General features: G+C 39.8%; 1 protein-coding gene across 4 annotated transcripts in view; it reads left to right on the plus strand.

Annotated features, from left to right (window-relative positions):
* The window catches only part of GUCY1A1 (guanylate cyclase 1 soluble subunit alpha 1), a 66,514-nt gene extending 50,914 nt beyond the window's left edge, over positions 1-15,600 (plus strand). For all 4 annotated transcript variants that reach the window (XM_045798767.2, XM_045798769.2, XM_045798768.2 and 1 more), the window contains 2 exons: positions 1,082-1,236; positions 9,572-15,600. In XM_045798767.2, the coding sequence (XP_045654723.1) occupies positions 1,082-1,236; positions 9,572-9,773 (357 nt within the window). In that variant the 3' untranslated portion in view covers positions 9,774-15,600. The remainder of the gene's footprint in view (positions 1-1,081; positions 1,237-9,571) is intronic.
* The last annotated feature ends 11,221 nt before the right edge of the window (positions 15,601-26,821 follow it).

Raw genomic sequence — 26,821 nt, forward strand, 5'->3', positions numbered from 1 at the left:
TTGGCTCAGGGCGTGATCCCGGCGTTGTGGGATTGATCCCCACATCAGGCTTCACCACTGGGAGCCTGCTTCTTCCTCTCCCACTCCCCCTGCTTGTGTTCCCTCTCTCGCTGGCTGTCTCTCTCTCTGTCAAATAAATAAATAAAATCTTAAAAAAAAAATAAATAAAGTGCATGTATCTAATGAAACTTTTTTTAAACGGTCAGCTGAACAGAGGACTTGAAAAAGATGAACATGGTGACCAATTGTCATATAAAATATCTCGATTTTAACTTACTGTATCATAGCAGCAATTTCAGAATTTGTACATCCCCTGAGATCATCAAGAATTCAGATCTTATAGAAGATGTCAGTTTAAGATATTGTTTTAATTGTTCTCGAAATCACCGGTAACTTAAAAACTCCTAAACTTTTACCCCAACAACTCCCAGACCGCACCTTATATCAAGAGATGGCACAACCCGGGTTTTCCATGCATCCAAGTGGGTTTAACGAAAGTGTCCATGTAGTCATTGTGATGCGGTCTAAGCACTGTGCTGCCTGTCTTGTTCTACTTAAACATCGCAATGCCTTTCTCCTTTGACGTTTGTCATTAAAGAGCGGGGCAGTGTTTGCCATAAAGTTCTTTTTATTCTTTATATTCTAAGAGCCGGGGTCTCTTGCCCTTCTCTGACAGTGCATTGGGAAACAACACCTGGGGGCTAGGAATTCTGTCTGTCTCCCTTGATGGGCAGAGCAGTTTCCTGTAAACAGCCCACAGATGCTTCGCCTTGTCACTCTGGTGACTGTGATGCGTACGCATGGAAATGTGTTTCAGGCGTTGACGGCAGCTGAAACAAAGACGCTTTGTGTAACAGACAAGTACGTAGCGGAGAAGGGTTCAGAGGTGCGACTGATTTTGTACCAGTAATTTTTAATTGGATGCGAGTAGAGGAAAGCTGTCAGGAGGCCGTGTGGAAGAGTGGGATGGTGTAGTGACAGTGAAGGGTAAAATTGTGTAAAGGGCATTCATCCAGTACTGAAAAGCGAGCGCGAAGTGTTTTACCAATGACAGGGACATTGTGTTACTTTTGGCTTTCAGATGCGAATTGGGCTGCACTCTGGGTCAGTGTTTGCTGGAGTCGTTGGCGTTAAAATGCCTCGTTACTGTCTTTTTGGAAACAACGTCACCTTGGCGAACAAATTTGAGTCCTGCAGTGTACCCCGAAAAATCAATGTCAGCCCAACAACGTACAGGTATGGTTTGCATTGAATGCCTGAAATCTATTCTTTTCATTTATACACAGCTGTCGTTTTTCCCCGTTGGTTTATATTATCCTCCATAACATTTTCTTGCTTAGATAATCTGACAAGAAAGAGAAAAGCAATAACTTTATCATCCTCACCCTTTTAAAAATTACTCCACATCATGAGAACAACTCTGAGATATTTGTAACCCAAGGGTAATCCTTGACACATGTCCTATCTTCCCCCACTATTATTCTTCTCAAAGCGCATATTAATGCTCTCCATACTTTTTTTAAAAAAAAGATTTTATTTATTTGACAGAGAGAGAGGCAGTGAGAGAGGGAACACAAACAGAGGGAGTGGGAGAGGGAGAAGCAGGCTTCCCGCTGAGCAGGGAGCCCGAAGCGGGGCTCGATCCCAGAACGCTGGGATCATGACCTGAGCCAAAGGCAGACGCTTAATGACTGAGCCACCCAGGTGCCTCAGTGCTCTCCATACTTTGATGCCTGTTCCGACAGCAGTACCATCCTGGCACTAGGGCACCCAGATTTAGCATGGTCCCCACAAGTTGTAGGACAGGGTCCTCAACATGCCCTTAACTCAGGTGCTATTTTAAGAATCCAATTATAACGGAAACACGTGAATAACAAAACGTTTTCCAGATATGTGTGGTAGCTTCCGTACCAAACTATACCAAACAAGTTATCACTCCCGTTCTCAGAAACAGCTAAACTCCAGAGACCTTAAACTCCAGAGACCTTAAAACCCCACAGCCTTTCCTTTCCAGCCCTGGCTCTAAGTCAATAACTTCGCTTCATATTTCACAGGAGAACACAAAAATGCATCAGATAAGCACGGCACCACCTTCCTGGAGCCAATCCCATCCACCTAGCTCCCCCCCCCCGCCCCCCCGGAGCCCTGTTCTTGGGCTCTTGAGGTGACAGTGCCACCAGCTGGCCTGCTCCTCTTCCAGAAGATTCCACCAGGTCTGCTATGAGTGCTGCCGCATCTCACTTCCTCAAAAACTTATCTCCTGAAAATACCTGCTTTCTCTCTGTGATTAATTTCTCTGGTGAAACGATTATTCCCATCAGAATACAGACATATCTTACTACCAAACCTCTTAAAATAGTATCTTCCTTGTTCCCAAGTGTATCTCAACTACCCCACTATATTTCTGTTCCTTCTTCCAGCAAAACTCGTTGCAAAAGTTGTTCGTGCTCACCGTCTCTGGTTTTTTCGGGTGTTTTTGTTTTTTTACCTCCCGTTGGCTCTCTGACTCACACCGATCAGCATGTGTCCCTTGCACCCCACTGAAATGGTTCCTATCGGGGTCATCGGTGTCCCTTGCTAAAATCATGGTCAGTTCTCTCCCCTTATCTTCCTCAACATCCAATGGCAACTGAATAGACTGAGCACTCCGTCTGTTGAACGTTTTCTTCTTCAGGCTTTTGTGACACCACCCTCACCTGGTTTTCTCATTACCCCGTGACTTCACCGCCTCAGTGTTTTGTGTTGTTCCACTTTCCCCACCAAACCTTCGAAGTGCCCAGAGCTCTGCCCACAATGTCCTCTGTGTCTGAACTTTATTGACTCACCTTTATTTTTTTTAATCGCTAGCCCATCCCACAACTCCCCACTGAGCTACAGACTTGTATAGCCTATTCTAAATTTCTGCTCGGATGACTAATTGACAAATTAAAATTAACATGATCATCTTGGAACAAGTGATTTCCCACCTACCTCAGCCTGATGAAATCCACTTCCCCCCGAGCCTCGCTTTATCAATGTCCTTAAAATGGCAGCACCATCTACCGCGTTCCCTAGACTCTAAATCTCAGAGTGATCGTTGCTTTCTCCCCCTCACAGCTTACCACGTCCATCTACAAATTATATCCTGAATACGTCTTTTCTCACTTCCATCAGGACTGCACCCCAAGGCAAGCCTCCCTCCTCTGTCCCACCTGAGCCAACCCAGGATCAGCCTCACTCTTCTGCCAGCTTTCTTGTACATCTCCTCCCCACAGTCCACCCGCCACACAGTAGCCAGGCTGTCTCTCTGAAGTATAAACCCGATCTCGTCACTCCTACATTAAACTCCTCCAATGGCTTCCCATTGCAGCCAAAATAAAATTTAAGTATGTTACACAGACTAAAGTGTCCTCTTTGATCAATGTCCTGCCAGCCTGTGTCACTTTATTTTCTTCCACTTTCTCCTTCGCTCACTGATACCCTGCCACCCTGGCCTTCCCTTTTTTCCATCAGACTTGCTAAACCCATTCCAGAATCAAGGATACTGGCTGTTCCTCTGCTTTTCACTTCTTCCCTGGATCATCCTGCTTCTTCCTCTTCGTCATAATTAGACCTTAAGACAAATGTCACCTCTTCAAAGTGACACTGGTTAGTTAACTGCCATAGCTAGAGGAACAGCTTTCATCTCACACGCCTCACCTTGTTTTATTTTTTCATCTTAGCTCATACCTGTGTCTGAAACGGTGTTTTCTTTATGTGTTTAGTGCCCGCATCCCCTTGTAGAGTGTCAGCCTCCCGTGGTCTGCATTTTATACCCCCAGTTCCCAGATCAGTGCCTGGCACACAGTAGGACAGCAAGTATTTCTTGATTGACAGTCCACTCTTTGATGTGAAAATGAGTCATTATAGCATGAGCATTGGAAAAGTCCACAGAGACCATCATTGTAATGGTAATAGACCTAGAGTCTTCCCTGATAGGCCAGGTAGGGATAAGAACTCAAGTCCTTAGAGGATAGGACTCTGCTTTCTGGAGAATTTGTGGGTAATAATCCTGTGATAGCATAGGAGTAGTTGCCAGTCCATTCACTGCTGTTGAGTGTTCAGTAACTAATATATATGCATGGGCACCATGGGGAGTCCTTGGGTGTATATCTAGCCTTGAAACCAAACCTTTGCATAGAAAAAAGTGTATTTTCTGTTTCTTCTCTTTTAATTGTTTTTAAGCAGTATAAGACAAAACTTTTTCAAATTCTTCCTTTGTTTCTATCTCAGTCTGGTTGTCTTAAATCTTGATAGGAGACACTGATATCAGCTACTCATTTTACTCCCAAAATGTAATTTGGGATCTCGTGTCTTCCAGCAGAGGATCATGACAATTTGATACACATTTTCAGCCACAGGAGAAGGCTCGTAGCTTAATCCTTAGGTTCATCGATACGCAACGTTACTAGACATGCACATACAGGATTTGACACCATGCATCATGTCACCTTTTTTTTAATGAATTATTTTTTGATTATAATAGTAATATATGCTCATTTTAGAAAATTTACAATATCAGAACGTTAAAAAGGAAATAAAAATAATTCATAATTTCATTATCCAGAGACAGTAACTATTGACATTTGTGTCTTTTTTTATTATTTCTTAGTATGTGTTTTTATGCACATATATAAATGATAATGAAAATTTAATCAATACTGAACATCAATGCATTTGCTAAATTTATTTCTTCCTTCTGTAGACAAATATCGTATGGTTTATTGTTTTCCTTTTTCAATTTACTTAACCTCTTACTCTCATATAGGAAATACTTATATCGTCTCTAAAGGGCAAGTGTTAGTTAAAATGCTTTATTTAGGCAAGAAGGAAGTAATGTGAAATACGTTTAACCACATTGTGAAATGCTTTCTTTTAAAAGCTACTTCATTTTTTCCAAATGATAGACATATTTAAAAGAGAATTGATACTTTAAATTTCAATCAAAAGTCCGTGCTTTGTGAAATTTAATAATTGGATTGTAAAATAGAGACATAATTTCAGTTCTATCGAAGTTCGGGACAAACAGTAGACTCTACTGGCAGGTGTACAAATATAAAACCTAATTATTTCTTGGAGAACTTTACTGGTAATACATTGAATTCTGGGGTGACATTTCTCAAACAATAAAATAATATCAAATGTACCTTCCTTGATATACTTATGAAACACTTGTAAATTTAGGACATGGAATACATACCCCACACGCACAAAAATCCTTAACTTCAAATCTTACCTTTCACTTCCAATTCTAATCAGTAATTTAGAATGTTGCTGTGTCATGACAGTTATTCATTCCTTTATTCTAAATGTCATGAGGAATTTTATTTTCGGGGACAATTTTCTGCATTCTTGCTTGATCTTACTGAAGTGCAGAAAACTGAGACGAGACTAAATACTGTCCAAGTTGCAGGTCAGCGGATTAATGAGATGGGTTTACGCAGTGATCCAGGGATCATCAAAGAAAAAAATGGCAGGTAGGGGATAGAAATGGATACTGCCCAGGGTGGGTGGGGAGTAGACCCAGGAACTCCTGTTTGCAAGAGAGATCTGAGAACCTAATAACAGAGGAACAGGACTTGAATTCTACAATGGGTAGGAACAAAGAGAAGAAAGAGAATATGGAAGAGATGACAGAAAATAGGAGAGTTAATGCAGCAATTTGGGGAAAATGGTATCTGGTCGAGAGAGAGTAAAGAAAATCTCCCACCATATGTGGACATCTGCCCTGAGACTGTTGTTGCTTTTCTTGGGTCTGACCTCCATCAGGCTTTCACCTAAATGGTTTTATTTTTCCAACCTGTTTTCCTTAAAAATTCTGATCTTTTGGGGGCACCTGGGTGGCACAGTTGGTTAAGCGACCGACTCTTGGTTTCAGCTCAGGTTGTGATCTCAAGGTGGTGATCTCAGGGTCCTGAGATTGAGCCCTGCATCGGGCTCCACACTCAGCATGGAGTCTTCCTAAGAATCTTTTCTCGCTCTGCCTCTCCTCCCTGCACGCTCTCTGTCTCTGACAACTAAATAAATAAATCTTTTTTAAAAAATCTGATTTTTCTCTTAAAGATGATTTAATGAACATTTCTAACTCCTTGACGCTCTAATTGTGTTTATCTGTAAGTTTCTTTAAAAAGCATAGAATTTGTACTCAGAGGACATGCCGTACAGTCCTAAACACAGAGCTCTCCAGATGTATCTTCGTGAGCAAGGCACTTAAATTCAAATGGTGCATTTTAAGGCCACTTCTAAGTGCTGAATATTTTATATAAACTTAAATGTAAGGTTATGATCGTGATTACCATATTCAATAGGAGATGTTGGGTTGATGTGGACAGAAAAAGGAAAGCTCTTGATTACCTATAATTTTATATGTTGTTATTTATCAAAACTTTATAGTTTTTATGCATTTTTATAATTAATTTTTAAACATTTTAAATCTACAGAAAAAAATCAAAGAAAATATGACCCCCATGTGGATAATACTAATATTTAATAAATGTCAGTCTTTTGCCATTTTTGCTTCAGATCCCTGTTTTATTAAAAAAATATATTCTAGCCCCCCCTCCCCCGCTATCTGACATGCTGGACCCTGTGCCCCTTAAGGTTTGTGGGAGCAGCTGAGAACATACGTTTCCCGCAGACAGGCGGACTCCCAAAGAGAGAGGCAGGAAGGCACTGAGAAGCGTATGCTCAGCAGCTTTTCGCAAACTCACCGCCAGGAAAGAAAGCGGGCAGAGAGAGGCCAAGAGTGTAACTCTCATTTAGGTTCTTCCAGGTCGAAAAACAAAACCCGAGAAAATTAGAAGCCCATTCAACCTGTCCATATCCTTTCACGACTTGCCTTAAATCTGCTGCATATTATGCTTTTGAGATTTTTTTCTTTTTTTGATGAATTGTAAACCTCGTTCATTTATTTAAACTATTCCTAATGCCGCGGTGTACGGGCAAACCAGCATTGGGAGTAAAGTGGAGAATCTTTGATTTTTAGCATTTACCGATTTCTATGGTGTATGTACTCCCACCGGAGCGGGTTTCAGCTACAGATGATTTAATTGGCCAGTAAAATTCCTGAATGTTTAGCAGCTGGCTCTCATCAGCCAGTATGAGCCAGGTCTAGCATGTCACTGTACGTGCCTGTGGTATAATATGTATTCTGGAGTATGAATAAGCCATGTAGATCTGTAATATACCTACAAATGGTATTCCCAGATCATAGGCTCTCTCAGTTCAGCTTTACTAAGCATCAATTAGCTGTCCAAACTGGGCTTACCAATTTACATCCCACCAACACTACATGAAGATTTCTATTCCCTAAGTGTTACCAATACGATGAGTGTTAACTGATAATTGATGCTTAACCGATCATGTTTCATCTATTTATTTAATCTCCACAGCTGTCCTAAGAGACCTGTACTACTATTCCTCCATCTTAAAGGCTAGAAAACTGACGTCTTTGCTGCTATTCCAGGCTAGATCTACCAGACTTTGAAGCTGCTACTTTTAATACTATGGAATTCTGTAACTTCTCATTATATATTACCAGATATTATGCCTTATAAATAATAAGCACTGAAATATTTGTGGAACATGACTAAAGCATCATTTCATTAATTATTTTGCAGATTGCATATTTATTGATGAGTTTTTAAAAATTAGCTAATTGAGTACTCACATGGTCTTGTCTACTGGAGGTCTGCCATTTTTGAAACCCAGATTTCTCTTCAGGTGGTTTCTTCAGTACATAGAAGGGTGTCACAGTACCAAATGTAATGTGGCACCATCATTCTGTGACATTTAGACATGACATCACAAACTGATGAGTAGGAGGCCATGGTCTGGTTGGGCAGATATAAGTCCTTTTCTGTGGAAGCTGGTTTAGGACCCAGAACTGTCAACAGTTTCCATCCTGAATACATATACCTGAATAAGAGGTTAGAGAGATGCTTATTAAGTTTCCGTTTGACAGAAAGCTAGGGAAGCAAATAGAAAGAGAAGGCAGTAACTTCATCAGTAGGATTGGAACTTCAAATGAATTTAACTCATATGTGGAATTTAAGAAACAAAATAAACGAGCAAAGGGGAAAAGAGAGAGAGAGAGACAGGCAAACCAAGACACAGATCCTTAACCACAGAGAACAAACTGGTGGTTACCAGAGAGGACGTGGGTGAGGGGATGGGTGAAATAGGTGATGGGGATCAAGGAGTGCACTTGTGATGAACAGTGGGTGTTGTATGGATGTGTTGACTCTCTATATTATACACCTGAACCGAAGATTACACTGTATGTTAACTAACTGGGATATACATAAAAACTTTTTAAAAAACTAAAAATAAACGAATACAATAAAATGAGTTTACCGCAATGGACAAGTAGTTAGTAGCAAATAATAAAACGTGGTAAACAGATAAATTTAAGAAGAAATATTTCAAATACCGGATAGTAAGAAGAGTGTCAATTCGTCCAATTAAATCTCCTTTTAGTCTTACTAACCTAGAATTCATAAAAATTCTATTGAGGGATTCAAATTTTATTTTCATATTATCTATATCATATATATGTATGCATTTATAGAACTTTTTATAGAAAGTTCTTATATAGAACTTTTCTTTCACAACTTCTTGCCCTTGGTTACTTCTCCATAATAGTTACCACATAAATGAATCAATAAATGGACAATGTCTTTTCTCTTTCAATTTAGGAAGCTTTATTCTATAACACTATGTTTATGCATGGGTTTGGGGGTTTTTTGCTATTATTAGACTTTTGGATTGTTTTGCATGTTTTTCCATTACTCTGAATTTACTGTTATTTGAATTATTGATTATAGCTTTACAAAAATATTTTATAATTATTTTTCCTAATATGAGTGAAATACATTATTTGGTAGAATTTTTTTTTGTTATTGTGCATTGATTCTTCATTGTTCTTCTGTGAAGATGTTTTTAAAATCATTAGGATCTTTCTGTCAATCACACTGAAAATGGTTGGTTTATTAATACAGTCTCCAGATTTCAGTGGTTCAACTTAATGATTTTTCAACTTTACAATGGTGGGGAAACTATATGCATTCGGTAGAAACTGTAGTTTGAATTTTGATCTTTTCCCTAGCTAGCGATATGCCACATGACACTCTCGTTCACAATCGGGAGTAAACATCCCTTTACGGTTACAACCATTCCGTTTTTCACTTTCAATACAATACTGAATAAATTACATGAGATATTAAATGCTTTCTTGTAAAGTAGGCTGTGTGTTAGAGGATTTTGCCAAGCTGCAGGCTACTGTGAGTGTTCGGAGCACATTGAGGCAGCCCCACTATGACGTTCCTAGGTTAGGTGTATTAAATGTATTTTCAACTTACGGTATTTTCAATTTATGATATAATTTCAGCTTATCAAGATGTAACCCCTTCATAAACCCAGGAGGATCTGTATTCTCAGGAATATTGATTTAGTCAGGTTGCTTTTTCTTGCATAGACAGTTATATCAGTATTAAATTTTAATATTAATATTTTATTTTAATCTTTATTAATATTTTTATTTTAATCTTTTCAGATTACTCAAAGACTGCCCTGGTTTTGTGTTTACCCCTCGATCAAGGGAGGAACTTCCACCAAACTTCCCCAGTGAAATTCCTGGAATCTGTCATTTTCTGGAAGCTTATCAACCAGTAACAAATTCAAAACCATGGTTCCAGAAGAAAGATGTCGAAGACGGCAATGCCAATTTCTTAGGCAAAGCCTCAGGAATAGATTAGCAAAATATATATCTGATTAGTAGTCTTCGGGTTTTGACTCCTATGAGCATGTGTGGAATCTCTGAAAGCACGTTAAGATTGCAGATGACTAAGAACAGTATTAAAATTTCAGGAGCTAAGTCACGATCTACTTTTTCTTCCACTTAACATGACAAAATTGTATTCACTACGATACTTCAAGTCTTCAGAGGGGAAAAGAAAAAAAAAGGAAAGAAACCTCAAAAATGGCACTTTGGGAGATATTTCTGTTACTACACCCATCACTTGTTAACTGTACTCAAAATTCTGCACATTGTACAGCTATCAGGTAATTGTAGTGCCCTGACCTGCTTAAGCTACGGAGTGACCTGCAGTCTTGTGCCCTGGAATGCCGTGGTTGTGAAAGTGCATTTGTGATAGTGTTGCCTCCAAAAAGCTTTCCAAATAGAAATTAGAGTCTTTGATACCGTAAGCTCTTTGAACCTTTCAGCTCTGCATTTTATCACATTTCTTCATTTCACTGTTGGTGTATATAACAAAATAGGTTGAATATTTTTTTCTGTCGCACTTTTTCTTTTTCTTTTTTTTTTTAAAGAAAATAAACAATTAAGGGTTAGATGCAATATGAATATAAAATAGTTCTATAAATATCAAGGATTGTTTTATAGAAATATCTGCCATAACATAATGTGTCATATCAATAAATACCGCCTTTTGTTTGACATTTTTCTATTCCGCACTTTGGTAAAGGCTATTTTAATTCATATTAGCAATTTAATTCCTATTAATTCATTTTTGTGTCATAAATTCAAGATAAAAGAGGGTTATAGCCTATATTAAAATGCAATAATATCATTCTAATTTAATTTAATTAGAAGCAACATGAGAGTAAAATGAGAATCCAGGGGCTATACCATAATGTCCAGAAGTAAAACATTTAAACATACACACACGCGCACACATGCGCACGCGCGCACACACACACACACACACACACACACAGAAATTTGGATCTATTTCAGCAGATGTTCTTCATTGCCATGCTGAGCCGTATAAAGTTCCAATGAGAAAATCTAAGTTCAGAAGTGGGAAATGAGACTCGTTCTTTTTGCTAATAGCTTATTTTTAAATATTTGTATTGGACACTTTGATGTGTGTATATATATCTTAAGAATCATCAAGTTTTTTTCTCTAATTAAGAACACATTTGTGAATTTTTTTATTCTAGTTGAATGATCTCAATGACTTTTTTTAAAGAGAATGTTAGTATCGATGAAGAAAATGATGCTATGATTTCATTAAGCAAATTCTTAAACATTTTTCTAGAGCTGGAACTTCTATTTTTAATGATACTAGTCTAAGCTCTCTGAAGAACTAAATAATCTATACTGTTTGATTTGGGATAAGGATCTGATTTTAAAAAGAGCTCAATTTCAAAGCAGGAGAAAGATGAACATCATAATTTTTAAATCAATATTAGCAGAGCCATAGATACACTAAACTAGTGACCTCAGGAATAAAAAGTTATTATTGATTGGCCTTTGGTATCCCAAGTTTACTATGACAGACACGACAATTTATTTACTAAATGATATCCCAGCATCTTGAAGCACTGATTGTATCTTGTTAAATACCAATCCTATTATTGGAAAGTACCATAGGCCATGGGAAAATAGAGTTATAGTCTCACAATTGTATGAAGTTAATAAAAACATTTTAAAGAAAAATAAAGACTTAAATATATTCATCTTTCCGGAACTGAACCCTTATTACAACAAAAATGATACAAATTACAGGAAATTAAAAAGCATAAAACACAATGTCTTCTTTATCCAATTTTTAAACAGACCCCAATCTGGTAATAATTTGTGTTCTAAGTTTGTAAGTTAATTAAAATTCAAAAAATATTTTCTCTGTATACACACATACAAAACCAATAGAAGAAAATGTAAGCAATACGAGAAAAGCTATATAGGAATTCCTTGTACTATTCCTGTAACTATTCCATAAGTTTGAAATCTTATTATTAACTTTTTATTAAAAGTTACCAAAAATATAATTTCACAGAGAAATTAAATCTTCTGTGATAGATACCCTCGGCCAGCCTACAAAAGCTCATAAATTATGGAATACTTCATGGATCTTACGATGAACATACATTTCCATAATAGACTGTATTCAAAATTCACAGTGTGGTTGCTAAGAAAAATTAAGGAATCCCTTTTTCCTCTCTAGCTTATCCACTTTGGAAGGTAGCAATTATGGGTACATTTTGAGATCCAGACCACTGTTGGGAACCAGGGACAGAGAGCCTAAAGGGTAAATTTTCAAGGAAAGCAAGGAATCAAACTAGCAGCCCTGAAGTTAGGAGTGGAATTGAGGATGAGGAAAGAAGGGACAGAGAGGGTCTATGACAGGGTTGGGGGCTGAGGGTTCTGAATATTGTTGCCAGGTTAACTATCCTATAAAGTAATGTGGGTCCCAAGAGTGCTTCCCGACCAACCTGTTTCTCCTAATTCCCGGAATTCCAGGAACTGTTCCTTCTGTTCTGGTCTTATTGTTTCCATCCATGGCTTCTTGTTCCTTCTATAGCTCAAAAGAAAATGATTCATGCTATTTCCTGGGTTTGAACACACAGGTATGAACATAAAGCTGGCGTGTCTGGTATTAGAATTTCATATCACCCTAAAGGCCATTAGTCCTTCAGATCCTTTGATGGGAAGGAAGGAGAAGTTGCTTTAACATTTTACTACCCCTTCCTCCAAATTACTTCTCCCTCATATTGCCAGTCATACCCAGGCAGACCCTTCCAAGCATGTCGTATGGTTAAGTCAGAAGCAGTCATAGACTAGGACAGGTCTCCATGGCGGGTCTAGCAAATGAATGAGGTGAACAAAGGGGAGTGTCCACTCCATGTAGTGTCTGGGGGTTAAACATAGCTCCCTGAGACTCCCCAATTGGGGAAGTGCCCAACTGGAGCTTTGCATGCAAAGCCCCACTGAAGTCTGGGGCTATATAATGCTTTAAAGCAATTTTCAGATCGCTGTTAAAACAACAGTTAATGGTCCCAAAAAGAATGGGTTAATGAATTATTGCAGTAGTTTTAAGTGCATTGATTTTACCTGGATAAATCATTGTTCAAAAGTGAAAAGGAATCTACCATAGTCATTGGGGTGGCTCGATCAATCATTAACCGTTACTGAACAATAAAGCGTAAAGTGTGTTTTGCCTGACTGCACACTTTGGTGTTACTTCACTCTTTAGACGGCTGCACCTGGACAGGTAAATGAAGGCAGATTTGAAGGGGGGAAGGATTGGGGGATATGACGGGTGTGTGGGATGAAGGGGTGCGCACTGGAAGGAGCTAGGCCCCGGGGAGTTACAATTCCTATGTTGAAGGACTTATCTTCTTTAAAGCAAGAACACAATGCTGCAGAGACCATAAAGAAAGACAATTCCCTCGTCTACATACAAGCTAAAAGCAGGGCCAGCTTCCTTTATTAAGCCAAGAATACCAAAATGTACTTTAATCAAAGTGTACAGTGTTAAAATGTACATTTGTGGTTGGGATTCTTCTCAAAGCCTGGGAAGTCTTTGCATTCTCTAGTGAGCCGGGGAAGAATCACTCCTGTCCTGAAAAGCATAAGCTTATGGAAGTAATTAGTCCTTCATCGTCTTTGTTGCCCTCAGTTTCCTTCTGCTCTTCGTATGTTTGCTTCCAGATTTTAGACAAAGTGCAGCTTCCTTTTAAGTGCTCCTTTTATTATTTCGATGATGTGCACCCATTTGGTATTCTTACTTTCAGCCACTTCGAACATTCTGTTGCCGTCTATATATTTCCTGCGAAGCAGCTTTGTTAACCTGTGACACCTGCATCTGTTTTGACGAGCTCACACAATCTACGCACTTTTTCATCTACCTATGCCCATTTCTTCTACTCAGAGCCTGCAAAAATGAGTAAATAAATAATTTAAAAATTTTGAAAATAGCATAGGATTATAAGTGCATAGATTCTCATTTCAAAAAATAAAAATAAACTAGGCAAAAGGAGGGAAAAGGTGATATTCTAAAAGCCAGGCTTCTTTTATCATCAGTGCAGACTCTTTTCCCACCATAATGAATTTCATTTCAGGAAAAGGTTAATATTTTTGATTTAAACACTGGGATAGAAATCAGGAAAAAATTTAAATGGCAGATCTAGGATTTCTCAGATATTCTGGTAGAAGATTTCGGATAGGGTTGTGCTGCCTTTCATTTTTTTTTTGTCAAAATATTACATTGCAAATAAACCTTACAGATTGTGAAGAAATTGGCTTGGCAGAAAAATTACTTTGCGTAATGGCCAAACCTTAAAGTATCTGCTAAGATGGTTGTTTAGTCTGAAATGTTGCCAAATCCATTTGTATTAAGGAAAGAACTCTGGGTTAGTCTCAGAGAAAATTAAAACTAAGTGAAACAGAAATGCTGCTACAGCAGTTGAACGATCCAGTGTATTACACGTGGGAATAAGAGAGGTGAAACTGAAGCCTTCTGGAAAGTTATAGTGACAGTGGTCATGGAATTCTGTGCCTTCGGTGATAGTGATGCCCAGTGAAGCAGGGATACACAGCATCTAGGCACTGTTCAGTCACAATTAGCTGTCTTCTTCCCAAATAAATTGTGTCTCGGAAAGTCGAAGTGAATAAAAATATATTCGTATTTGAGAATGTACTGTTCCTTCACCTCCTCCCACATGTTAATTAAAGATGTCTTGCAAAATTTTGTGACAACTTGATATTCACTCATCTAGAGCAATGTTCTTCAATCTCTGGATTCCTGCGCACCAGTACATTAGTAAAATGTACATTTACATTAGTAAAAAAAAAAAGTACATTTTACATCAGTAAAATATTTTATCACACTGGCAATATATTATAAATATATAAGCCTAAGTGTAAATATTACTAAGATTTATGATTTATAAATAAATTATGCTGTCCTCATTCTGATATACTATGATATAGTGGTAAAGCTTATTTTATTTTTTAAATGAGCAATATAAATAAAAATTCTAGTATTTTCTTCACTTAGCCCCAGTGAATCATCTTTATATTTTACTTTGCAAACTGTTGCAATAGGCTAGTGGGTCTTCATTCTCACTGAGTCACATATCACCATGAAAACTGGATAAAAGATGAATGATACAGACCACCACCTTTTCTAAAATGTACATATGACCCTATACCCTAAGACTTATCTGTATTTCCAGAGTTTCAGGGGCTCCCTGGATTCTACTGCTAGAACTCCCCAGTGGGTAGCATAACCCTCAAACTTAAGAACTTATTATCAAGAGAGGAAAAAATGTATATACTACTCGAAATGAGAAGTGTGTAACTAGGAGAAATCAGTGAATTTTGCTTTAGGTGAAACCACTTTTGATTTTTGAGGAATAAAGGGAATTAGTTTATTTGTCCTATTCTGTGGAATGATTCATGGGGCTTCACATACAGGCAACCAAAGTTTTCTTTTCAGCAAATATTTAACATATCAACCTGTTTTTCTCCAGTTTTTGGTCAATGTCCATTGCTATAAATATCCCAATTATTTTTTTCTAATTTAAGTATTTCTTTTCATTTTTCTTCTATGTAAAATAGAATCAACTGTTGGACCTTGCATTGAAAACCTCCTTGATACTAACAACACTCCTTTTATTATTACTTTCACAGTCCCTTTAAATAACACATTTATTTTGAGTTCTGCTTCTGGCAGAGTTGCAAAGTTCTCCTGTGTCTCAGAAGCTTGTTAGATATTGCTGCCACATAAATATTGTAATAAAAGTGTTGAATAAAAACCTTTTTAAAATTTAAAATGAGTGCTGTTTAAAAAGAAAAAAATGAACTGTCGAGTCAAGTAAAAGCAACGTTGTTTCAAGTCATACAAACACATTTGTTCTGATGTAGGTCTTGCTGCTACAGATGTAAGAAACCTCTAACACAAGAGTGTGGAAAACCAGGACCAACAACTATTACCCCTTTGCAAAAAGTTACTGTCAAATACGGTACTACCGTAATCAAAATACATTTCTTTAGATACGTGAAGTTCCTATTTTCAACAAAACTCATATCCAAGTTTTCAAATCACCCATCAAGTCAAATTTTTTTAAAAACCTAAACTTAAGAATAAAACTGTATTCCGCCTATCCAATGTAATGGTTAGTAGCACACACTCTGGGGACAATTTGTCTCAACTACTTTCTACTAAAAAGCAATTTTTCATCACTGCCTTTATATTTTGTAGAGAAACAGGAGGACAGACTGCCTTTGGCCTACATTATCTTTTCAGGATGTTTGTATAGGAAACCGCCTTAGAAAATCAAGATGATGTTTCCCTTGAGCAAAAAGGCAGGCATATTTAGTGACCATTATAAAAAATTGTGTTCCTAAACTCAGGGCTTCTTTCCTATAACACAACCCATTGTGTGTACAGGGGTCACTTGGTTCTCTTCACATGGTCCTGTGGAAATTGGGGCCCAGGGAACCAGTGCAAGATAAAGTTGATGCTGTCTGCTATCATAGTTGTGAAAAATGAAGTCTTTAATCTCTGACCCAGGAATCTTGTGTCTTCTTCCAACATCTATGAAACTGTGGCAGTTTAACTTGTTAATTTGCAACTGAAGTAAAATCTCACTCCTCATAGTTATTCAACAGTTTTGGCAATGAGGATGGGATGCTGACAGAGGCATGGCTTCCTGGAAGACGGAGTATGAAGGTCTTATGAGCTGATAGTAGGATTTGAGGGAAGAGTTGGTGGGAATCACTGACAAACATGGTGACCAGATCGTATGTTCAGCAGGGTGATAAATGGTCCACCATTTTGTTGTCCGCTAATGAGGGAGAATTAGGGAGGAGTTTGCATGTCAAGTATCCTAAAGGAGGGTCAAGGCCAGTTTTCTGAACAGTGGCTTGGTTGTTGCTTGTACTCCTCCAAGTGAGAAGACTTCCTCCCAATCAGGCTGCCAGCCTCAAGTCTACCTCATTATCAGAACTGACGCAAAGATCAGTCCTGGGTTAAATGAAGTTTTTAACCTTCTTTAGACAATAGTTACTGAGATGTACATTTACATTCAGAGCAAAGGAAGGAAATCTGCATGCCCTATGAGCATGAACCAAGTGAATTATTAGAATTTCAGCTAGCTCACTTGGGAGACGAGCGTGCTAGATGCACAGTGCTTGTTAAGGAAGAATGACAGCAACTGGGAAGTCCTAAAGCTTAGCCCTTCCTACAGTCTCATGCTAATAGAGCTTTTCAGAGACGACAAAGTTCTTGAAGTTCTTTTCAGTAGTCCTGACTGCCATAGGGGAGCGTAGTTCTTTTGGGGAGATTTCCCTGAAACAGACAAACTCCCATGGGAAACCACAGTAAAGCATTGTTACGGGTCGAATTGTGTTATCCCAAATTCATCTGTTGAAGTCCTAATCCCAAGTACATCAGAATGTGACCTTATTTAGGAAAAAGGTCAGAGCAGATATAATTCATTAAAGTGAGGTCATACTGGAACAGATAGATCCCTAATTCAATATGACTGATATCCTTATAAAAATGGGAAATTTGGACACAGACACACAAGGAAAATGCCATATGAAGATGATGGCAGAAATTGAGGTGATGCTTTTACAAGTCAAGGGATGTGAGTTATTGACAAGAAAAACCAGAAGCTAAGTGAGGGCCATGGGACAGATTCTTTCTCACAGTCTCACGAGGAACCAACCCTGCTGACACCTTGATCTTGGACTTCCAGTCTTCTGTATTGGGAGACAATAAATTTCTGCTTTTTAAGCCAGTCAGATACTTGTTTCAGCAATCTTAGCAACTAATACAGGCATTAGCTTATTTTTGGACCTTTAATACTCTAAATTAGATGTACAGTCCTGATCAGAGTGACTCACTGGAGAATGAGAGACTGACATAGATCAATTATTGAAGTCAGACATGCAGTCCCAGAAAGCTCTTCTAGACTTTGCACTTAAATCGGTCAAGGTTTTAAGGACATTTTCTTAGTAAAGGTGCAACCATTGCCCCAGATTAAAGTGATCTCCATAAAAAGAAGTTGCTGCTGTCCAAGTCGATCGCTTGTCAGCTAAAGTGAGCAAACCCCATGCCCCTAGTTGGAATACAGTGTAGCTGTGCCTTCGGAGTCAAGGGATCCCCACCTGTTTGATGTTGCCCAGGTCAGACTTCGGAAGCTTATTTTGTCAAGCCGTGAGCTGCCGCTATGTGCTCCAAACTAAAAGCAAATGCTCCTTGCTTAGTGGATTAGAGCCACTCTCGCCCTCTTTACCCCTTTACCCTACCCATCCTTTCTTTTCTACTCTGACCTCAGCAGCTTTGAGGAGAAAGACAATTACAGGTGATACCAGGGTCTCCCTACACTCATGGAGAATCAAAGTTCATAAGCACCTATCTAAATATTTGAAGGTTGGGGGCCTTTGGGGAAGAATAAGGAAGGAAATCAAAATTTTATACCTGTGTTGTACACAAGTCACCATCCTACCTGGCCTTGTTGGAATGGGGCAGTGAATTCAATTAATGGAATTTAGGCAGGAATCATAGTGGAGAAGGAAAGCAAATTGCCTTGCATTTGGGGCCTTTTAGGCTAAATCAGTGCATTGTTGTCCCATCAATATCGGAATGAATTTTAGGAATTGGTGTGTTATATGCACATATTTCCTTGTTTCCTAAATGCCAGAAGGAGTTCTGATCGCTAAGCGCAGCATGTAGATAAATGCTAGTAACTTTGGTGCCCTGCAACTTTAACCACATCTTTGAGCTACAAGCCTCTCCTCTGATAGTTTTGGTGATTACAGCCTCTGGTAAGAGGAGTCAGCCTTGCCCAGAAGTCCTCTTTGAAGTTTAGACTCATTATTTCCCTGAAAGAGCTACCAAACAACTCTTCCTATCAAACCTCTGTTAGTTTGCCACTAGGCTCTTGTCAAAACAGAGTGCCTTACCCATGAGGGTCTTGAGACTGTCCGGCCTGATATTTCCACTTCAGAGTAGGTTGACTCAGACTCAATGACTAACAAGGTGGGAATGGCTCACAAGCTTCACTTGGTAAATAGAAACGGGGTGTTCAAGCACGCAGCTAGCCTAACCCCAGCGGCATCTCAGCTTTCCATGGAAGAGTGGCAGCTGTCATTGTGGGAGAAACTTCATATCCCACTCTGCTGCTTACAGCACAGCTACTGACTCAGCCGAGCCCTTGGTCCACAGAGGTTTCCTACGTGTCCGGGCCTGGCTCACTGATGGTTCAGCTACGCTAAAATCCAGTGGTGCCCTTGTATAGCTTGGGTTGTTGCTAATGTCCTAGTCTTTGAACTGCTACATATTAGCAGTCTAAAGATACCCTCTCTGGGGCCATGAACAGTCAAAACAAAACACAATTGCTGAATGATTCATGTAAATGCCTGCGATAAGGACCTGTTCTCGAAAGATGGGGAATGGAATGCAGAGACTGAATGAAACTGCACCATTCACATTTCCACCATCACTACCCTGGATCATTGTAGTGAACATAACAACACACTCACCATCACAGGCCAGGCACAACAATCCGTTTCAGACCTTTGACCCCTTCTTGAAGCTATCAGTGGTGCATCACCGATGTTGACACTGTTTTTGGATCACAGTGTTGCATTCCAGCTGGACCAGCTAACTGCAGTTACATTATTGTAGCCCTTAAAAATAAGATCTGTATTGTTGTAGCTTTCTTGGAACATTGACAGTCTAACAGTGGTGTACTTTTTGTTGCAAAAGCTACTCAACCATGTGCTGATATTCAAATTATTCAACTCCATGCTTCCCACCATCCACAAGTACTTGTATCATTGACCACTAGAATGAACTTCTCAAAAATGGACTAAAAATTTTTTGACTCTACTCTCATCACCTCCTCTTGGTTTACACACCTTAATAAGGAAGTTTGATTACTGAATGCAGTTGTCTCAAGAAAGAAATCATCTCTTCTAGGCTGCTTCTTGGGTAATGAACAGAATGAAAGGCATAAGGAGCTGCCAAATAGACCTAATTTAAAAATTCAGGACTTGGCTCTGACTTTTCCTGGGCATGATTTTCTTTCTGTTCCTAACAGAAATCCCAGGCCAGCATGGCTGTCCGGCCTCTGGATTGGAGGCCCAGGTACCATGGGACCTAGAAAATTCAGACTTAATTTGGCTTTAACCACTTGGATTCCCTTGTTGGGTTAACATGGTCCTATATCATAGGATGACCTCTTGATTGAGTATAAATTTGCTGAGTCCCCATATAGGCCAAGGGGGAGAATTCATTCAAATTCATTCAATTTTATTTAAAAATGCCCTTGTCTTTCACCATCTAGCCTTTCCAGGTGAATGGTCTGGGTGAAATTAGGGGAAGATTTACAAAAAGCTGAAGCTATAGCTCCTAAAATAGGATCTAGATTCACGGTAATGAGGGAGGAGCAATAACCCTGACCCGTGGGGAGCAAACGCATTGATCCCCAGGAGATGTGGCAGAGAGAAGAGTATTAATGATCTTTATCATCCAGAGCCACCCCTGGATCCTTCCTCATAAAAGAAAATGTTTTAGTTTGACTCCAAATTGTTTTAAATGCCTTAAATTTTGCGGACTAGTGGCCCGCCATTTCCTATGAGAAAACTCTGAACATTAATTAATTACCATTCCCTTAACCTTACTGAACCCATCAGACAAGGGGATGGCTCCAGCACGTGCATATCCTACACAGACCGTCTTTCCCACCCCATTCCTGTAGTTGTTGCTCAGTCATTCCGTGGACCTAATGAATACCATTGGCTGGTGGCACGGATCTATAGGACAGGTTGGGCCAATTGCACTCAGTGCTTCCACAAAGACTAGACTCATGTATTCAAACTGAACTGGGAACCTCACTGTCTACTAGCTTTCTGGGAAGCAACAGAGGAGGCATTACCAATCTGTTTCCCCTGACTAAAGTAGGTTCCACTTGCGAGATCCCAAGAATGGTGAATAAAACCATCTTCTTTCCAGGGCACCACATGCCACCTGGGACTGTACTCGTCTTGTGGAAGCACAGCATTAATTTTCCTTCATTCTGGAAACACAGTGACTTGCACTGTAAGGGTGCAGAGTAGGAAGGAAGGAATATGGCACCTTCAAATGTTTAATGCGATGCCAGGAGTAGACACCTGCAGGGGAGTACAGAGATCTCTCCAAAGTGGGACCATCCTTGATTACTCAGGGAGGCTTCCTGGAGGGATAACTGACTGATTATTTATGCATACACCGCAAGTGGATGTCCCTGTGATGGGAGTCATACAGTTAGAATGGTGCAATAAAATTTCCCCCAACTTTAGCTGAAGTCAAAGTCACCACATAGGCCATTGAAGGCTTCACACCCAACCTCAGTTCACTGGTCTGGGTGATTATGAAGGATAATAAAATTGCCCTAGCTTTTGCCCTTGCAGGTCAACGTGGAGTCTATGCAACCTCTAGCATGACCAAGTGGAGAGGTCACTACAGAAACTTGAGGAGAAAGCCACCTGGCCTTCTAAATTAGACCTGGTGGTTTATGGGGCTTGTTCAGCTGTTTGGGTCTGGGATTCCAGGGCGAGGTTGAGGTCAGTATTCAGCGTGGCCTCATTCTGCTGCCCAGAGTGCTGTTAATACTAGCTATAATTAAATGCTGTATGAGCCAAATTGAACAGATTTGGACTCAGTTCTTTCAATTAGATTAATCAGAGTGCTATACTTATAAAATCCACCAGAAGCCAACATGGCATAGAAACTAGCCATGAATATTGCTGGGAGATAATTTTTCATGGACACCTCATATTTATGCATGTCTTAAAACTAGAGGCTCTGACTGCCTTTTTTCCACACTGTCTTTTTCAAGGTTATTTGTATAGCAAACTACCTGGGAAGATATAGATAGTAGGTCCCTCTGGATCAAAGGGAGGCATGACTACAGTCCAGGATAAAAGACTCAGGTTCCCTAAAGTCAAGGTTCCTAGGTTATAATATAGCCCACTGCATGCACAGGTGCCTCCCGGCCCACTTTGCTTCACCCGGGGGGGAACTGGGACTCAGGAAACTGGCTATTGCTATTGCTGTGAGTAATACAGTCCTTAGTCACCGTCCCAAGAGTCTGACGTTTTCTGCCAGCATCCTTGGAACTGCCTCAGACTAACTTGTTAGCTTGCAAGTAGGAAAAGATTAGGACAGAATGCCAAAATTTAAAAATTAGGTGATTCTGCATAGAAATCTAGATCATAGATCTCACTAAGGAATTTCAGTGTACTTAGTGTTACTGGCCCACAATCTATCCTATCGATGAAAGGCTGTTTCTGAGTAGCAGCTGCCTCATTTGGGTTGGAAAAATATTCACTGGCTCACTGCATTCCCCAAAACTCCCTTTTGACTTTAATGTACCCAATCTGTCTCATCATGTGTATATTACCTACCCGACCCAGTGGGCTTTAGAGATTGTGCGTCTTGCATATTTCACTAGGATAGCAAACCTCCTCTATGAAAATTATCATAAAATTGAATGTTCTCCATGTCAAAAGAGTCTTTCCTTCATAACTCATAGCTCATATTAGGATTTCATTAAATATCTACCCTTGATACGTCTAAATGTGATTTGATTTATGGTCTTCAGAACTGTATGTAGTTGTCAAGAACACAGTTTCTATAAAGTGAGATTTATGTTAGTACTGTTCTCTCCTAGTTCTGATATGAGATAACTCTGTGTCTCTACTTAAATTGTAGATGGCACAGGGTGGTAGGTTTGCATCCTGGAGCTGGCCCAGTAGTACAGATATTAATAGTTTTAGGTTCAGTCCCCAGAGAGGTGTTGTGTCAATAACTTGAACATTATGACTCATGATAAACTTTCTGCCTGATGATTTTGAGACCAGATAAAGTCCCAGATTACACCTTTGCTTCCTGTTTACGGGAGAAGTAATCCTCTTAACTGGAATCTCGATTCTTAACACAGGGCAAGACATAGTCCCACACCCATTTGGAAGGACAGAGTACAGGGCAAATAATTTCCTCAGCTTTCTGTCCTGCGAAGGCTACATATGGTACAGGAGGCAGAAGTATTACTAGGGTGAGCGATCCAGTCTGCAAACCCTCAGCTAGTGCTGTGTTACTGAAGGTAGGCTAACCCTCAAATAAATAAAACCCAGAATGTTAGTAGCCCACATGAGCTGTTTATCTCTTACAAAATGGGGGGGGGGGTGGGGGCGCCTGGGTGGCACAGTGGTTGAGCGTCTGCCTTCAGCTCAGGGCGTGATCCCAGCATTATGGGATAGAGCCCCACATCGGGCTCCTCAGCTATGAGCCTGCTTCTTTCTCTCCCACTCCCCCTGCTTGTGTTCCCTCTCTCACTGGCTGTCTCTATCTCTGTCTAATAAATAAATAAAATCTTTAAAAAAAAAAATGGGGGGGTGGGTAGGAGGGTGATGCTTCATTAGTCATTCAGGGCCCGGACAGACAAAATTCTCATCTTCACAACACCCTGAGCATAGACACCCACTGAGCAGCTGGGGAAAGAAAATGGGAATGTTTGTGTGGCAGGTTGTTATGTTTGGGCTTGGAAGTGACACGTGTCCCTTCTGTTCACACTTTGTTAGCTTAAACTAAGTGACATGGCCAGCCTCACTGCAAGGAAGGGGAAGAAATTGATCACGTGTGTGATCAGCGTGGTTCCCAGGGTAAAGATTTATTGAGGACATGCTTAGTACTGGGCAGTGTTCTGCACTTTGTGCCCCACGTTACTTGGCAGTTCCACATAGCCAGGAGAATGAATGTTTTTGGCCGCATCTGGCCCATCTTCAGGTCTGGAAGCAATGTAGCACTGAGAGTAGGTGACAATGAAGGTAAAATCTTAATGTGGCAACGCATCTAAGCCTCCAGGGGAAGAGCATGATGTCCCCTCTCCCTCTCCCAGAACAGGACAACCATTGATGATGCTCTCTGGAATTTGTCCTTCATCTGCTAAACCCACTGGACCAGGGCCCAGAACCCTTCATCTCCAGGAAAGATGAACCACATCTCTCTGGCTGCTGTATGGGCTATGAAGGCACTCTGGAGGGGTTCATTCTCCTTTAATCAGATGCTCTGGCCAATCAGTTCTTGCATGCTCGTTCCCTCCCCCCCCAACCAATTGCACACGGAGGGCAATTTTTTTCAAGGACAAGTTTTGCACTAAGAGCAGAAATCTTGCAGAACAACTGTTAACAGGAGCTCATCACTGCCAGAGCTGGAAATAGTCTGTACAGAATTTTCTTGCCGCTGACGCAACCTGCGTAACAATCTCTTGTAGTTTTTTACAGGGTGTTCCCTGCACATTGGGTGCCATTTTACAACCCTTATACCAAGTGAGAGCAGACCAAGAGTACCATGCATTAGACTTCACCTGGGAACCAGACAGTGGACCTCCAAACGTGGACCACTTGCTTTAGAATCATTGGAGGAAAGAGATGCTTGTTAAAATTGCAGAATCCCAGGGAAACAATCACAGACTTAACAATTAGGTTTGGAGCCCAGGGATTTGCATTTACACAAAATTCTCAAGAAATTTTTATCAGCATTTTCAATCCCAGTAACCTATTATAGTTCTTCCCAAAGGGTTGGGATAACTGTTAGGGTTTATCCCTGGGTGGCAAGATGTGCTAACAACTAATATTTCTCTAACCACATCGGTTACTTCGTAAGCATTTCAACCCACAGTTCCCCTACTTCCTGGACCATAGTGATATATACCGGGGCAAGGAACATGCAGCTTCCTTAGATTCCTTCTACCTTGCTTATTCCTAGCTCTCCAAGGCTCAGTAGGTTAGGGAGATGATAGGCACTGTCCAGTACACAGAGTCTAGAGTAAAAGAGACCCGAAAAAATGCCAGACCATACACTATCGGGTTACATCTGGGACCAAGACTAAATGACAGTTACTAAGAATCTGTGCCAAGGAGTAATAGGCAAGCCATGAATCAGAAGATAAAATGGTAGAATTGAGACCTAGAAAAGCCCAACCAATTGGTTTACACTGCATTTATTCTCAAATGTATAGTCCGTATCTTTAGCGTAATTCATGATAAATAATCTTTTGATTTTTATTCACACACTCATCACTGAAATGTGACTCATCTTCTCCTTTGGAATTTTTCCCTACCCCCAAGATGATTAGTTTCATATGTTGCTTCCCTTTTCCTTTCCCAGCCTTCTAGTTTCACCACTGGCTTTTTCTCAAACCTCATTCTCAACTCTCAGGATGAGCTACATCCCTCTACATATTTCTGAGGTTCAAATGCAATTTAAAAAATAGAAAAAGTAATTAGTGTTGGGAAACAGACCAAATATTTTGGTAATGGTGGAAGGAAGGCTTCTAGCTCTGAGAAGACTGGCAGGAAAAAACTACAGACCCTAGAGGGCACCTACCAGTGCAAAGAGCAAAGATAATTTTTTAGTTCTCCAAGTCAAAAACTATTAAATAATGCCATCTATCTTCTTATAAAAAGGAAACCTCCCCAAATTTACATACTTATGTAATATATACAACTGACTCAAATCAATACCTTTTGGATCACTTTTCATGCAGGAAATGAATTGAATTACATGTAATTGATGTTTTTCCCACTATTTTTCCAGTCTTCTTTGTGATTCTGTGAATTACCCAGTATTCCTATGTTTCCTTTTGTGTTTAAGTCAGCCATAGCTAGTTTCTGTTGCTTGCAATGCAGAACTTTGACTGATGGACAGACTAACAATTTCTTTTTTTTTTTTAAAGATTTTATTTATTTATTCGACAGAGATAGAGACAGCCAGCGAGAGAGGGAACACAAGCAGGGGGAGTGAGAGAGGAAGAAGCAGGCTCACAGTGGAGGAGCCTGATGTGGGGCTCGATCCCAGAACGCCAGGATCACACCCTGAGCCGAAGGCAGACGCTTAACTGCTGTGCCACCCAGGCGCCCCCAGACTAACAATTTCTATGTCAATTAATTCTGGGGAAAGATCATTCTTTCAAAGAAGAATGTGGCTAACAATGGGAAGAGGGGCCCATGGTCCTAAAGTATATATAAGCTATATCAGTATGATCCTTTTCTCAGTGAAACACAACATAGCCAACAGGAGAAGAAGAGATCGATACACATAGTAATAGTATATACATGGAATAGAGTGGGACATTTGCTACTTTTACTGACATTTCTGAAAGATTAGTATAGAAATATAACTTATAAAAAAAGACGGGGGGAACAAACTCATAAGAGACTCTTAATAATAGAGAACAAACTAAGGGTTGATGGAGGGAGGTGAGTGGGGGATGGATTAGTTGGTTGACGAGTATTAAGGAGGGCACTTCTTATGGTGAGCACTGGGTGTTGTATGTAAGTGATGAATCACTGAATTCTACCCCTGAAACCAATATTGTACGCTATGTTAACTAGCTAGAATTTAAATAAAAATTTAAAAAGAAAAAAAAAGAAATATAACTTAGAGGTCTGTCTTGGTCAGCTTGGGCTATTATAACAAAATACATAGACCGGTGGCTTAAATATCAGAATCTAGTTCTCACAGTTCTAAAGGCTAGGAAGTCTAAGATTAAGGTGCTGACAAATTCATTTCCTGAAATGGGCCCTCTTCTTTGCTTGTAGATGTCTGTCTTCTTGCTGTGTCCTCACATGGCTGGCCTCTTCCTCTTCCTATAAGGACACTAATTCTCTTTCAGGGACCCCACCCTTATGACTTCATCTAAACCTAATCCCTTACCAAGGGCCCTAATATCATCACGTTGGGAATTGGAAGAGGCTTCAACATATGGATTTTAGGGGACATAAATCTTCAGTCCTTAACAAGGTCTTCAAGAGATCTCAGAATTTGATTCAGAAGATACTGAGAAAACTGTATTAGTATCTTATTGCTGCTATAACAAGTAACCAAAAATTTAGTGGCTTAAAACCAAAGGTTATTACCTTACAGTTCTGAAGGTCAAAAGTCCTACAATCAAGGCGTCAGCAGGGCTGCATTCCTTCTAGTGGTTCTAGAGAAGAATC

This window comes from Ursus americanus, chromosome 13 (assembly GCF_024610735.1).
Source record: "Ursus americanus isolate L20-20 chromosome 13, mUrsAme1.1.p, whole genome shotgun sequence".
In the NCBI taxonomy this organism is placed as follows: Eukaryota; Metazoa; Chordata; class Mammalia; order Carnivora; family Ursidae; genus Ursus; species Ursus americanus.